General features: G+C 42.4%; 1 protein-coding gene across 15 annotated transcripts in view; it reads left to right on the top strand.

Moving 5' to 3' along the window:
- The window catches only part of TTLL5 (tubulin tyrosine ligase like 5), a 305,050-nt gene that overhangs the window by 61,721 nt on the left and 227,691 nt on the right, over positions 1-15,638 (top strand). For all 15 annotated transcript variants that reach the window (XM_019920700.3, XM_073800210.1, XM_019920740.3 and 12 more), the window contains 3 exons: positions 10,180-10,261; positions 11,865-11,926; positions 13,096-13,190. In XM_019920700.3, coding sequence (XP_019776259.2) covers positions 10,180-10,261; positions 11,865-11,926; positions 13,096-13,190 — 239 coding nt within the window. The remainder of the gene's footprint in view (positions 1-10,179; positions 10,262-11,864; positions 11,927-13,095; positions 13,191-15,638) is intronic.

Here is a 15,638-nt window from a genome sequence, read left to right as displayed (position 1 = left end):
GCTAGACTCTGCCCCTGTCTGCCCTACACACTCCTCTTTATATTCTGAGACTCAGCTTGACGTCTCCTCCAGGAACGCTTGCCTAACAAAGTGCCCTGTTGCGTCTCCTCTCTCCTGCTGTTCTGTACTTGTTCCATTATGTTCTCTTCCTACCGGTAGTCACTGAGCTTATCGTCTTGAATTCTTAGTAGTCATTGTGTCTCCCCTTCCACTCTCACCCTGTTTCTGCCGAACCAAACCTTTTATCATCTCTTTTCCTAACCCTTTGCCTTTGCACCTGCTTTATCCTGTGCCTGAAATACCTTTCTCATGTTACTTTACCTAAAAGATAACTGACATCTTTTCAAGATAAAGTCAAGTATCACTTCTTCGGTGACGTTTTCCCTAAGTCTTCCCATCAGAGTTAGCCACCTCGACCCCAGCACTCTGTTCAGTCTCCAGCGACGCCTGCATGTCCTTTAGTTCCTGTTTACGTGTCTGTCTCCCCCACTGGACTGGAAGCTCCTTGAAGACAGCAACAGCGTCTCCCTTGTTTTTGCGCCTTCTGTGCATAGCAGCGTTTTTTGCTATTGAAGGATGTCCGGGAAATGTTTGTTGAATGAATGATTGGTCTTGATTTAATTGCCTTTTGGTGGCCTGACAGTAGGCTTCCCAATGGATCTGGTGTGGTAAGGGCCAGGGGCTCTTAGAATTATTGCAGACTTTTTGAGGAGGGAGTGTGGGAAATATGACTCCAACTGCAAAAACCTTATTAGATTAAAAAAAAATTAAACATTTCTTTTCTACATCTACTTGGCTCTTCTGTGAGAGTAAACTTCTAGTAGCTCTTAATGTAAAAATCTCTGTTCTGGAAATCATCACAAGCTCTTCTGAATGTTTCCTTTTCTATTTCATTTCATTACCAGATTGCCTTTTGGAAGCTTAAGAATTTCTTGACCTTAATGGCATTAGAAGTTCTGATGTGAGAGAAGCAGTGACTTTCTCTGACTCAGTGAAATGCCGCCTAAGACTATTTCATCAGCCATGGGTCTCCAGCCCCCTCCCTGCTTGTGTTCAGTTTTAATAAACTGAGTGCATCTGGAGTTTTTTAAACTGTTGACTATCTTCTTGGCTTTTGTGGTTCTAATTCCACTTCCTGTCAGCCCTGGGATTTTGTGTGCTTCGTTAACTTCCCCCCATCAGAAATGATTTTGTATACGTGTGTCTATTTGTGTGAATCTCTTTGCCTCCCACTGGTTCCCAGCCTCCCCCGGGGTTTAAGTTACAAGGAATAATCTGGGTTTTTTCTTTTGTTTTTCACTTGTTTTAGAGTAAACAGGAATTGAGAGCTTCCCAGAAGAATCTGGCTTGAACAGAGCATTGGTGTTTTAGAGGAAGCTAATAGTCTGGTGATGGGGTTCACTATATTCTTTTGGTTGTTGTTTCTGCCTTTCCACATTACATGGATCTTTGCCAGAAGCATTCCATTCGTTGCTAAGTGTTTCTGGCCTATGATTTCTTTCCCACCCTCCCACCTGTAGTGTCCAGCTTTGTATCCAGGTACGGTCAACATTCCCATTCCTTTGTTTATTTATGTAGTTAACTTTTCTCAGTGCCTGCTGTGTTCAGGGTGTAGATTATGAGTTTGTTCCTCTCAAACCAAATTTTACATGGGATGATATATACAGATACCTGCATTGTATTAATAGCATTTAAATGTAGGCTTAGGAACCCTCACAAACTACCAGAAACTTAGCCATTTGATGCTTTTTAATCGATTTGTACATCCGGAAAGGACCTCAGAGAATAATTAATCCATATAAAGAAATTGAGGCCCTGAGAAATTAAGACCCTTGCCTCAGGTTCTAGAGCTACTGAGTGGGAGAACTCAGATGAAAGAGACTCAGCTTGGAGAAAGGGGGTCAGAAGATGGGTTTTGGCAATCAAGTCATCTTGGTCATAAGACTCTTGATCAGTAGAACTTTTGATGCCTCTCCCAATAAAACAGACTTTTGACAGTCTAATTTTTACTGCCTTCAGAATTCTGAAAATGTGGTACCATGTGAAGTGTATGCTTAAACAGCAGCCCTATAAATAGGGTTGCTTAGGAAATTGGCGCTGTGAGATTACTGGCTATGAGAGCAGCTTTTTGTTTTTTTTTTTTTTGAACAGTTGGAGAAAAACAGCCCCAAACAGGATGTTAGCTATCCTTTAAAGATGCTGCTGCTGACAGTGGTTTCATCTATGTGTGTGAGGATGGCTGAAGTGACAGGCTATGACCATGGTCCTCTCTAGCCTGAGAGCGTATGAACCAGCTGTCCTGCCACTTGTAGACTTGATCAGACTGGCCTTGTTTAGGTAAGACCAGTGACATCTTTGTTCAGGACAAACCGTGCTCAGTATACCGTGTTATGTTGGATGGTTGCTGGTTTGGCCTTTTATTGGTATTGTTTAAGACCATTTCACAGGGTAAGCTGACATCCTTAAAGTGGGAGTGTCCGTAAATATTTGTTGGAGGAATGGAAGTAGGCAGCATACATTTTATAATGGAAACTACTTGACCAACAAGAAAAATAATGAAAGTCATCAAACAGTTCACTTTTTGAGATAATTTTCTTTTCTGGCTTATCTCATGCTCCTGTTTAGATGGGAAGTTCACTGTAGAAGGGACTTAGAAGAAAGTACCTACTGTTTGTCAGGCACACTGCATTGGTTATTTCCTTTAGTCCTCTTAAGAGTTTTGTTGGTGTTTAGTACTCATGTTTTATAGACAAGGAAAACAGATTCAGAGAGGTTAAATCATTTGTCCCAGGTCATGCTGTTAATAAATGGCAAAGCCAAGTGTGAGAGCCAGGTCTCTCTGGCTCATTTTCCACCCACATAAAGACAAGTTCTGATGTGTCCAGCCATTTTTGGCATGCTCCATATCCTGGATTCTCCTTCTGCTCTCCGGTAACTAGATCTCAGGAAAAATGATGTCATCCTTTTTAGCAGATCAGGCCTAAAAAAGGGTACTCTTTCTGCTCTAATCAGCAGTACCTAGTTCTAGATATTCCTCTCAAATCTACCTTTGCATATGGTAGCCAGATACCATATTGATTTATTGGACTAGTTAACAGATTGGCTCTGGACTTTTTCTTTTATTTAGTTCATTTTCCTGTGGGATTTTGGTCCGGTTTTTTTTCCAGATTCTCCTTCTGGACCCCAGATAAAGACTTCCTCCCTAGGTTTTCAACTCCAATCCACAGCCAAGGTGAAAAGAATTTCCTTCATACAATAGCATTTGACTGACAGCAAGAACTGGCTAATGTCAGCACTTTCCAATTTCAGGGATTACAGCTTCAGCTGGGACTTTATTTCTGGGGCGGGTTAGTGGGTTGATTCCAAAACTAGTGGTGTGACATGTTTAGTAATCTCTTAGGACCTGGATGCATTGTTATTTCCCTATCAAATCTTTTCTTCCTCCCTCTCTAGACCATCTTTTATTAAGTTTTTCCTTAATATGTCTTAATATGTAAAAATCTTAATGAGAATTTCTCTTATTTTCTTGATGATTGGTGGCTTTATTATGAATATTAAGTTTATTATGAGTCTTGCAGTTAAGGTCATTTTTGGGAAGTAGCTGCAAATCATTTTGTCTTTCTCAAAAATTGTAGTGTTTTACATTAAAAATTTTTTTAATTAAAAAATTTTTTTTCTTCTCTTTTTTTTTTTTCTATCAGTATTTTCTTGATTGCTCCCTATGTGCTTTGTGTAGTGCAGACTGTTTGCTATAGAGCAGTGCACGAGACATGGCCCCTGCCCTCGGGTGGTGGGGAGAACCAGACATGAAATGACACAGGACAGCACAAGCAGCAGAGTGACTCGGGTGCTCTCGGAATACACCAGGAGTTACCAGCTATGCCTAGAGGAGCCAGGGAAAGCCATTCCTAGCAGAGGGAATATGACATGCAAAATACAGTGTCATGACACGATGTGGCATGTTCTGAAATGGAAAGTTCAGTGTGACTAGACGTAGCCTGAGTTGGATGAGGTGACGAGTGATAAGGTTATGGAAGTAGTTTGGGGACCGATTGTAGAGGACTGGCACATTTAAATTTATCTGCAGACAATAAACAGCCATCAGAGTTGTTTGAGCAGTGGAACAACAGGATTATTATTTTTCCTTTAACTTTTATCATGACTTGACCCAAAGCTTGGTGTGACAGAATTATAACACAGGGAATACTGTACGACATTATTAGAAGTGCCTAATTTAAAATCCTCCAGGAACCAACTTGACATCAGCGTCTGTTGCTGGGCCAATTCACTGCCTGTCTTTCTGACTGTTAGGTGTGTGTCTTAAAAAGGTAATTCTGGGCTTCCCTGGTGGCGCAGTGGTTGAGAGTCCGCCTGCCGATGCAGGGGACACGGGATCGTGCCCCGGTCCGGGAAGATCCCACATGCCGCGGAGCGGCTGGGCCCGTGAGCCATGGCCGCTGAGCCTGCGCGTCCACAGCCTGTGCTCCATAACGGAAGAGGCCACAGCAGTGAGAGGCCTGCGTACCGCCAAAAAAAAAAAAAAAAAAAAAAAAGAAAGGTAATTCTGATGGCCACATGGAGAATGGACTACAGTGGGGAGAGACTAGTGCTAGGGAAATGATTTGGTGGTAGGAGGTACCCAGTGATAATATACACTCAGTCATGTGACCCAGCACTCCCACTCATAGGTATTGACCCAAGAAAAATGAAACCATACGTTCACACAAATACCTTTACACGAACGTTTATAGCAGTTTTATTCATAATCGCCTAACATTGGAAGCAGCCCAAATGTCTATCAGCTGTTGAACAGATAAGCAAATTGTGGTCCATAAAATGGAATACTACTGAGCAGTAAAAGGAATGAATTACACTACTGATATGTGTGACGACATAGATAAATCTCAAACGCACAACGCTAAGTGAAAGAAGCCCCTCTCAGAAGGCTACATACTGTGTGACCCCATTGATTTGACTTTCTGGAAAGGGCAAAAGTCAGATCAGTGATTGCTGGTGGATGGGGAGTGAGGACTGACTGCAGAGTGGCAAAGGGAATACTTGTGATAGAATTGTTCTGCATATCGACTGTGATGGCACTTAAATAACTATACATTTGTCAAAACTCATCAAACTTTATAATTTAGAAGGGTAAACTTTATGTAAATTATACCTCAGTAAACCTATCTTAAAACAAAAAATAAAGATAGGTGGATGAACCTCAAAAACATGCTAAATGAGAGAAGCCAGACTCAAAAGAGTGTATGCTTCCATTTATATGAAACTCTAGAATAGGCAAAAATGATCTACGGGATAAGAAATAAGAATAATAGTTGTCTGGGGGTGAGGCGGCAGGGAGCAGGGTATTTGCCAGGGAGGGCACGAGGGATCTTTCCGGGGTGATGGAAATGTTCTGTGTGTGTTGGTATGAGTGTGGGTTACAGGGATGTATCAAGACTCACCAAATAGTACACTGAAGGTCTGTCCATTTCATTAAATATATAAATTTTACCTCAAAAGGGAATATAGAAGAAAGGCTGGATTAAAGAGAAACAAAGAGAGAAAGAGATCTGGTAACGTGATGGATTGGGGAGGTGGTAAAGAGAGTGTTTCTAGCTTTGGAGACGAGCGCTTGGGGTTTTCGAAGATGAAGAATAATGGGAAGCCAGACAGGTTTTGGGAGAAGATAACGAGCTGTGTTTTGTTGAGTGTTAAGCACCTGTGGGATATCCTAGTGAAGATGTCTGCAAGGCATTTGGAATTACGGATTTGGTGTCCAGGAGACACTTGACTAAAGATACAGATTCGAATGTCATCATCATAATGTTAATTGCAGCCATGAGAATACACGAGATCACCCGAGAAGAGAAGTAGAACTGAGAAGGAAAGAGACCCGAGGATGCTACCCTGAGCAAGCCTACCAGTGACTAGCTGGGCAGGAGAGAAGGAATGAAAGAAGGAGAGAAAGGAGGAGGACAGTCAGAAGAGAGCAGTGTCCTGGAACCAAGGGAGAGGGAAGTCCCAATAAGTAAGGGTTGTCAACAGTTTCAGATACTTGGGCTTAAAGCAGCAAGGTGGTCTTTGGGGATCACAGTGAGAATAGTCAATTATTAAAGAGTGGCAGCAGAAGCAAATTGTTATGGGCCAGGGAGTCAGTAGGCGTTAAGAAAGTGAGATTGCTTTTTCAAGAGGCTGCTTGAGGGCTTCCCTGGTGGCGCAGTGGTTGAGAATCCGCCTACCAGTGCAGGGGACATAGGTTCGAGCCCTGGTCCGGGAGGATCCCACGTGCCGCGGAGCAACTAAGTCTGTGCGCCACAGCAACTGAGCCTGCGCTCTAGAGCCCGCGAGCCACAACTACTGAAGTCTGTGCACCTAGAGCCCATGTTCCACAACGGGAGAGGCCACCACAATGAGAAGCCTGCGCACCACAGCGAAGAGTAGCCCCTGCTCAACGCAACTAGAGAAAGCCCGCACGCAGCAACGAAGACCCAACGCAGCCAAAAATAAAATAAATTAAAAAAAAAAAAAAAACGCTGCTTGAAAGAAATAGGGGGGTAAGGGCGCTAATGTAAAATACGAGGTGGAGTCAGGCTTCTTACCATTCACTAGTCACATTTTCAAGTTTGTTTTGATTTGGCTGGGGGCTGAGGGAAATATATCTCACCAAGGAAAATTTTCTTGAGGAAACATTGTTGAATAAGGTGGTAGCAACAGTCCTTTAAAAACACTTGCTTTTCTGTCACGATGAAGACAATGCAGAGGAACAAAGAAAGTAGCTCTCAGAACTGGAAAAGCCTAGCTTGCCTACACCTTTAAACGACAGGAACACTGGTGTAGCTCATCCTGGATACTGAATTTTTGAAATTGTAGACACTGCTGCTAAAACACACAACATTAAAAGGTGAGGAAATTTAATATCCTCAGTACAACCTATTGATACTTTTTACCGTTTAAAATCTTTAATGTCCTCAGAAAAGACCAATTGTCAGTTAAAAGGGTCATTATAAGGACTCTAGTAGCCTGCCAAGGACCCAAATGCTTTTGATTAAGCCGAGTTGATTGTTGTAAGAGATAAACCTGATACAAATGCTCTCTTTTTCACCCCAGTCCTCTCCCCCAGTTCCGCCTCTCAGGTGAGCTGGGCTTTGCGCTGTGTTGCAGTGCTATCACATACCCGACCCTCAAGTGATGGTAGATCCAGATGTTAGTTAGATTCAAAGCTGATTTTGAGATCGTTTAGCCCTGGTGGGATTTATTCACCTGAGTGAAAATTAAGTTGCACTGTAAAGGGTGTTTTCTTTCTTTGGGTTGTTTTTTTGTTTTTGTGTTTTCCTTTCCCCTTACTTTCCACATTATTGGTTCTCAGCCTTTCAGCTTAGATTCTTAGAATCTGCCTCTTAACTGGGGAGACAGTAAAGTAAATGTGTTCGTTGCTTATTGTGAGGTGTTTAAATAATGGGTCTTATTGATCGTTTTTCTGATTTCAGTTTGTGTTCATTTGTGGCTGATTCTGCAAATCTGATCAATATGTGCACCAGTCATTATTCTCACTCCATTCCTTACGCTATTATTATTATTATTAATATTACCACTTTATGAGATAATTGAATCCTGTGCTTTAGCTTTTAAAAACTGAAGAGAATGTTATTTTTCTTGAATCAGACTCATTATACTTTCTCTACTTGTGTAATTCTAACATGGATTTGTAGTTTTTGTAATTAGGTTTTTCCTTTTAAATGCCTTTACTAGTGCTGTATCATAGAAAGGGGGGAGTATACCATGGGATGACTGAAGATCAGGTTACGAGAATGTACCAGCTATAAAAGCTATGAATGTGCTACCGAAAATAAGATAGGTAAAGGAGCTTTCTTTTCTTTACACCTTTAAAGTATAGATAGTATATGATTTTTGTGTGGTTTACATGAGGGTGAATCCTATCTCAGACTCTCATAGTTTGTGATTATTTTTGCAAATTAAATGGAATCCTAAATAAGTACTATGGAAACCAACTCCTTCATGCAAACTTTACCTGAGAGAGAATTTGAATATGAATATCTACCTGAATCTATATTGCCTAAATAGGAATTCTGGATATAGGTTAGCTGAGCATATGGAGATTGACAAATGGTGATTAATAAAGAGAATAGGGGAAGCCAGAGGGAGCTAATAAGGTATCAGAGAGAGAGATGATTCCCCCACGCTCCACAGTGAATAAAAGGTGGTGTGGTAAGGAGGATCCAGGTCTCTAGATTCCCATTACACCAGACTTCATGTTCTAGAAGAGAATCTTTGGCACCAGCTTTTTAGAAGCCTACATTTGTTCTATGTTTTTGAGAGGATTGAGAAATGGGAAATCCTTCTTGAAGTAAAGAGATGTGTTTCAAAGTGAATTTCTGGAAAATACCTGGTTGTGTTCCATGGCTGTGAGCTGTGTGGCTTATGACCTCTGGTCGAACTGTAAGGAAGCTAGTCTTTTCTCTTGGGAAGAAGGTGTGTGTAAACAGTTTATCTGAGGGACACAGAGTGGGATGTTTGGGAACGAGTGGGGCTTCTGAAAGTCTGATGTATTTGATGTATGTATACTAAGGAGGGCTGTGGAGAGGGCCTCATTTTTGTTTTCTTCTTTAATATTTATTTATTTGGCTGTTGTGGGATCTTATTGCGGCCTGCAGGATCTTTCGTTGCGGTACGCGGGCTTCTCTCTAGTTGTGGCACGCGGGCTCCAGAGCACGCAGGCTCAGCAGTTGCAACATGCAGGCTTAGTTGCCCTGCAGCATGTGGGATCTTAGTTCCCCAACCAGGGATCGAACCTGTGTCCTCTGCTTTGGAAGGTGGATTCTTAACCACTGGACCATCAGGGAAGTCCCCAAGAGGGCCTCATTAATAATAACAATGAGGGATTTCACTGGTGGCTCAGTGGTTAAGAATCTGCCTGCCAATGCAGGGGACACGGGTTTGATCCCTGGTCCGGGAAGATCCCACATGCCATGGAGCAACTAAGCCCGTGCGCCACCAAGCCTGCGCTTTAGAGCCTGCTAGCTACAACTACTGAGCCTGCGCTCCACAACTACTGAAGCCCACGCTCTCTAGAGCCCGTGCACTGCAGCTAATGAGCCCATGCGCTGCACCTACTGAAGCCCACGTGCTCTAGGGCACGCGTGCTGCAACTACAGAGCCCACCTACTGCAATTACTGAAACCCACGTGCCTAGAGCCCGTGCTGCGCAGCAAGAGAAGCCACCACAGTGAGAAGCCCATGCACCACAAGGAAGAGTAGACCCTGCTCACTGCAACTAGAGAAAGCCCACGCACAGCAACGAAGACCCAGTGCAGCCAAAAAAAGTATAATAATGATAATAATGAGAGTAAAGTTTGCCAGCTGAGGTTCCAAAGTTAGCCTCTCATCCCTGCATTCTGGGAGAAGAGCCTGCTAATGGTTCTGGCTTTGGTCTTTGTAACAGTTGGGGACTTAGGGGACAAGAATCAGTAAAGAATCCAGAAGCCATGGAAATTTGATCTCTGGCTCCCTCCTTTATGGCTCGTCACAGTCTTGCTTGGCTGCCACTGGCTCTCTCCTTTCTCTTCTGTCTTTCTGTTTTGGGCCAGTGTATTTTATTTTCTACCTTCAAAGAGGAATTGAAACCATAGAGGGGAAAGAATATGTTTTCTGCTTGGATGTTTTCTTGACCTAGGTTGCAGAAGTAAGGTCTTGGTTTAAGAAAGTGTGATGGGAAGATCCTAGAGAGGTGCCTTCTGTAGATTTTCCTGTTTTCAGAGTGTGGTGGGGGAAGTAGTGGGGGAGAACAATCTAGAACAAGCCCAAAGCAGCATTGATATTGGATGTACTTGTTGCATTCCTTTTCCTAACATTTTTTTTTTTTTTTACCCTTCCAGACAGCAGCAGAATCATGCTGGTTAACTTCTAGAGTCAGGTCACTTTCTGTGTAGAGCTCAGGAATGTCAATAGAGTGGATGATAGAAACTGGAGTTTTATAGCATTATTCTCTTATTGTCTCTAGAACTTGATTTCTCTTAGACTTGAAAGTTCTCTACTTCTATTGCCTCTTGATACTTAGCAAATTTCTAGGCCTTGATGGGAGTTGGTTGGATTGAACCTTCCAGATCTTTGTTCGCTTGTGACATGGAAAATGATCTTGTGTATTGTGTTATGTTGTACTTCTAGAACTCTATGGCTTTGACGTGCTCATAGATTCTACGCTGAAGCCATGGTTGTTGGAAGTGAATCTCTCTCCCTCTTTGGCCTGGTAAGTAGTCTGTTCCATCAACTAGAAAAGGACGAACCTTCAATAAGCAGCTCTAAAACACTTTTTTTTTTTTTTTGGTCATTTCTCTTGGCGCTGGGAGATTTTTTTCCCCATGGTTATTAGATTGAGATGACTAGAATTTCTAAATTTGGGGGATTTGTGGTATATTGTCAGAGTCCATATTGCAACTATGGACCCCTATCTTACTAGTCAATTTGCAATCTCTGTTTACTGTCTTATTGGGCTTCTAAGGGATGCTTCTTTCATTTTTATCCCCAGTGCGCTTCCTCTCGCGCTCTCTTTTTTTAAGCTTTGTAGGTGTTCTGCTAAGGGTAAAGAAATACATGAGATATTGAATTTCCTTCGCCACCAAAAGTTTATACGTACTCTAATCCACATATACCGTAAAGGTATAGAGCTGGGCCTAGGGTAGTGTAGATAATATCTGGTCCTTTTATCCTGTCCACGTCCTGGTGTTATCCATCCAAGATTAAAGCCTAAAGACTTCAAACAATCTTTAAAAAAATTTTTTTTAACCTATCTATTGTTTAGAAGAAGGAAAGAAACTTATTTTTCAATACCAGAGAAGATTCTGCTTCTATCTGTGGCTACAGCCAGAGTTTCTGTTAGCTCTGTGCTTCTCTAAACAGCTAGAAAACCCAAGAGATTTATGACAGAGACCACCCAGCAGCTGCATTTTTAACAATGAGAAATTTTGGGAAAATGCCAAGTAATCAAATAAAGACAGACTGACTACTTTGTAGGGTGGGCGTTTGGCTTAACCCCAGTAGTAAGGTGTAGCGCTGGATAATACAGACGCTTCAGATGTTGTGCTACACTTTGGTTAAGTCAGCGTTTTGCAGATTTCCCAGCAATGTACATTATACAATGTTAGAGAGCCCCAGGATAAGGCATTGGGTCAGCAGCCAGAGGACTCTGGTTTCTGCAGGAACACCTCAACTCCAAAGCCAGTATGGCATCACTGCTATAGGGATGCCCCCTGCTTTCGGACCATGTTGTTTCTGTTTCCATGTGGGTTCCTGCTGCATCATCTGGTGATATTTTGGTATAACTTGTATTTTTTTTTTTTTGCCTTCATTTGCAAGCCTGCAAGCTTAAGAAGATGGATTTAGAATGGAAAATGAAGCCTTAAAAAATGTACAGAGATAGCCCAAGTTTCTTCTCTTGCATGTCAATGTGATTTGACTATCACAGCAGTAAAAAAAAAAAAATTGAACGATGGGCACACTCATCAAAGAGCATATTAAAAATCTGAACCTCTCAAATCCACAGTGATAGTGAAGCAGTGTTATGACCTGTGCAAAGTTTGAATTGCACAATACCTTCTGGAATAAAAAGATTGCATGTCAGGGGATAAGCGCCTTAGATCTGGGCCTGCCTTGCAGAGGATGAGTTTGATGCCAGGCTTTTATTTCTAGAATTTTTGCCCAGATGTTTTTTCTTTCCCCCATGCATTTGATGTGCTTTATGTGTATCTCCTCATTGACATTTGGTAGCTTTGCTGTATTAAGGCCTATTAGGGGCAGCTATTCTGTTAACCTATAAAATTATTGATTGCTCTTTTCTTTCTTTGTTCTGTTAGTGATGCACCTCTGGACCTAAAGATTAAAGCCAGTATGATTTCAGATATGTTCACTGTTGTAGGTGAGTAGTAGTGTTTTCTGAAAACTCATATAAAAGTTAAGCAGTGCATCCATTTTGTCAGGTTCTGTAGGTGTTGCCAACTGGCAGTTTCTCAGCCATGCTAAATGTTTTGTACTAAAAAATGATATTTTCAGGGAAGTGTTTATATGTTTCTATTCCCCCTGGCTCCATCCTGCCCTGAGGCTGAACCACAACTAGGGCTGAGACCTAATTCCTGGGGCACAGGAATTAGGAGCTGAGGAAGAGAATTAAGCAAAGATCTGGAGAAAATATATTTTTCTCTGAGCTGAGATAGTGAAACCCACTGAAGAGGCTTTGTTACGAAGGAGACTGGCTGTGTTTCTGCTAGGCAGTCTCTACTGGTGTCGGCGCTCTTCTGTAGTGGTTGTAACTGAAGCAGCCAAGGAAGCAATCCCTTTCTGAGTAGATAAGCCAGAACTTTGAGATGGAGATGGGCAGCCAGGTGGGTATGTTTTGGGTTTGGAGTTGTTGTTGTCTTAAGTACTCTAAAAAGACATGATAAAATACACTTGAAATGAACTGACACTTGGTGTACCAGCAAATGCTGTAAAACTTTGCTACAGTGTTCTCCTTAGATGAGAATTTGCTTCCTTTTAGGAAATAAGTGAAATTGGCCGAAGCTTAATTTCTTAAGCAATGGGTAATCTACAAAGCCCATTTTGGAAGCTGCCAATAGACCACCTTTAGCAGTTCCAGAAGTGGATCCTATAACAGGACAAGACCCCTCACTTGCTTCTGGGTTCTCCTGGTAAACAACATTATTTTCCAGTCACCATCCAGGAAGCCACTTTGAAATAACTTGTCTTTATTAACCACTGTGTGTTTTTAAGTGGTGGTTTGCACTTTTACTCTGAAGTTCATCAGAAGTCTACGTCTCTTCTTCCATCAGTATCACATTTCAGCCCCCCAGCTCCCCGAGGAAGGCTGGTTTATCTGCATATATTCCTTACTTGTTTGCTGCAGTTGTGGTGGTTCGAAGTTCAAGTGGAGTATGTGTATGGGAGAGTCATGCCTAAACCTCCTGAGGATGGATCTCTGTAACGTTTATGACAGTGAAACTGAGTTTGTCCATCTAAAGGAAAGGTGCAGCTAAATCTGCTAATTTCTTAGAAAATGGCAGGCTTTAATATTTCCCATTCCCCATTCAGGGTTTGTATGTCAAGATCCTGCCCAGCGGGCCTCAACCCGGCCAATTTATCCCACCTTTGAGTCTTCCAGGCGAAACCCTTTCCAGAAACCTCAGGTAAGCAAATTCAGCAACAGGAAGCCCCAAGGAAGCTTATTGCAAAGTGGCAGCTGTTGTCAAGGAGTGAGCAGAAGCGCTATGATTGTAAGGTCACTTACAGCCGGAGAACTGGGGGACCATTCTAGACAGGAGGCAGTTATATTCAGCCACAGCTAATAGCTTATGCTTTTAATGCTGTCAAACCAACTTACTCTCTGCTTTTTTCTTTCTTTTCTTTTGGCTTCTTTTTTCATTGTCTTTTCCTTTTTTCTTTTTCTCTCTTTTTAAAAATCACTTTCTGTTTTCTCAAATTGATATGCTCATAAACGAGGCACAGAGAGGGAATCTACAAATTCCTCATCATTACTCTGTTGTATTCTTTTTTTTTTTTTAATTAATTTATTTATTTTTCGCTGCTTGGGTCTTTGTTGCTGTGTGTGGGCTTTCTCTAGTTGCAGTGAGTGGGGGCTACTCTTCGTGGTGGTGTGCAGGCTTCTCATTGTGGTGGCTTCTCTTGTTGCATAGTACGGGCTCTAGGCACGTAGGCTTCAGTAGTTGTGGCTCGCAGACTTCAGTAGTTACGGCTCGTGGGCTCTAGAGTGCAGGCTCAGTAGCTGTGGCTCACGGGCTTAGTTGCTCTGAGGCATGTGGGATCTTCCCGGGCCAGGGCTCGAACCCGTGTCCCCCGCCTTGGCAGGCGGATTCTTAACCACTGCTCCACCAGGGAAGCCCTGCTGCATTCTTTTTGATCTTCAGACTAGCTTCGCAGAGAAGATGCTCAGTTGAAATAGTATCTTCTCTACATGTGAGTCTCTTCACAGGGACCCTCAATGATCATGAGGTGTAGATTGAAGTTAAATGAGATAAATGCCTGCAGAAAACTGTGCATGGGTGTCTGAAACATCATCTGACCCAGTGTGGCGCCAGTCTGTGTACTCTGCATTTTTGTTCCAGTTAAACCAATCAGCTCATCATTCTGCCTACCTATTCCATCATCTGATCAGTCCCCGCCCATCTAGACCTGGCTAGTTTCCACTTGTGTTTCTTTGCCTCTAGCGTTTCTTCCTATCCAAAAGGTCCACTTTCCTCCTGTCTTCCCATCTGGATTGATTACCTCACCTGCTCAGAGGTTTGGAGATCGTTTCTTACTAAATCCATTCCACTCTGTCATGACCTTTTCTTTTCATTGCATCATTATTTACTGGTTCTTTATTGCATTGTTTTGCATTCATTGACTTGTTGCCTTTAAATTGTCCAGTACTCCTCTGCTAGATTGTAAGCTCTTTGAGGGCAGAAACAGCTGCTGCTTCTCCCTGTCCCTCCCCTTTCCCTTACTTCGCCCCTCCTATGTTCCCCCTACCGCCACTTTAGCCCTCCACCTCTCCCTTTTTTCCTCCCACTTCTCTTCCTTTTGCTCGCTGGTCCCGTGTAGATTACTGCTACTTCTGTTTGCTAAGCTTCTGTACCATTATTTATTCACATAACTTTTCATTAGAACAGGGTTTACAAACTCAGATGCCTCTAGGGGCTTCAGAGAGACAATGTGAAAGGGTAACTAGGGCCAGGTATGAGACATCTAAGAGTGCTGTGACTGCAGTAAACTGGGCAGTGCATGCTTCCTAGCAAAAGGGCAGCTCTTTTACTTACGTGCTCTGGCTGATCATTGCCATGCGTGAGTGTGGGCCAAGTGTTGTTAGATCTTCCTACTGTCAAGAGAAATCAGAAATCTTATTTTAAAATACTGGCAACAAGAGTTCAGTTTAAAAACTAATACTTTGCAGATGAAACATAGCATGTCCTTGAGCTGGATTCAGTTTATTGGTTGCCTGTGACCTCTTGCCTTAGAATTATTCCCTATTAGCATTAGTGCTGTGGTGTGGAACAGGGTGAACTATATTTTAAGGGATATTATCTTAGATTAGAAGTGAAACCAGGCAACAGGGTTGTACTTGATCAGTACATCACAGATCAAAGGGTTTTCTTTAATTTTTTTTTAAATTGCTTTACAAAGGTGTCTTAGTTTCTGCTTTATAACAGTGAATCAGCTATACATATACATGTATCCCCATATCTCCTCCCTCTTGCGTCTCTCTCCCACCCTCCCTATCCCACCCCTCTAAGTGGTCACAAAGCACCAAGCTGGTAGAGGGTTAACCTAGGCGTACTAGGAAAAGTGAATTTAGGCAATCGCGTTCCTTTGCAAATTGTTTTCTGCAGTATCTGTGGCAAGAGCCACAGGACTGTGTATAAAGGATTACGAATGTTTCTGTGCATCATTGACAGTTTCTGCAAGTTCCACTCTAGGAGTAGCTGTATGTCAATCTTGGATGAATTGATCCCTTTTCTTAGCTCGCCTGTCAGCTTTTACTGGTGACTCTTTGCACGTAGTGGAGACTCTATTCACTGTTTGTTCTGCATACTGGTGGGTGATGGCATGACTTCATCCATGAGCAGTCCACAGGACAC

This window comes from Tursiops truncatus, chromosome 2 (assembly GCF_011762595.2).
Source record: "Tursiops truncatus isolate mTurTru1 chromosome 2, mTurTru1.mat.Y, whole genome shotgun sequence".
Classification (NCBI taxonomy): Eukaryota; Metazoa; Chordata; class Mammalia; order Artiodactyla; family Delphinidae; genus Tursiops; species Tursiops truncatus.
This window is presented reverse-complemented; position numbering and strand designations above follow the sequence as displayed.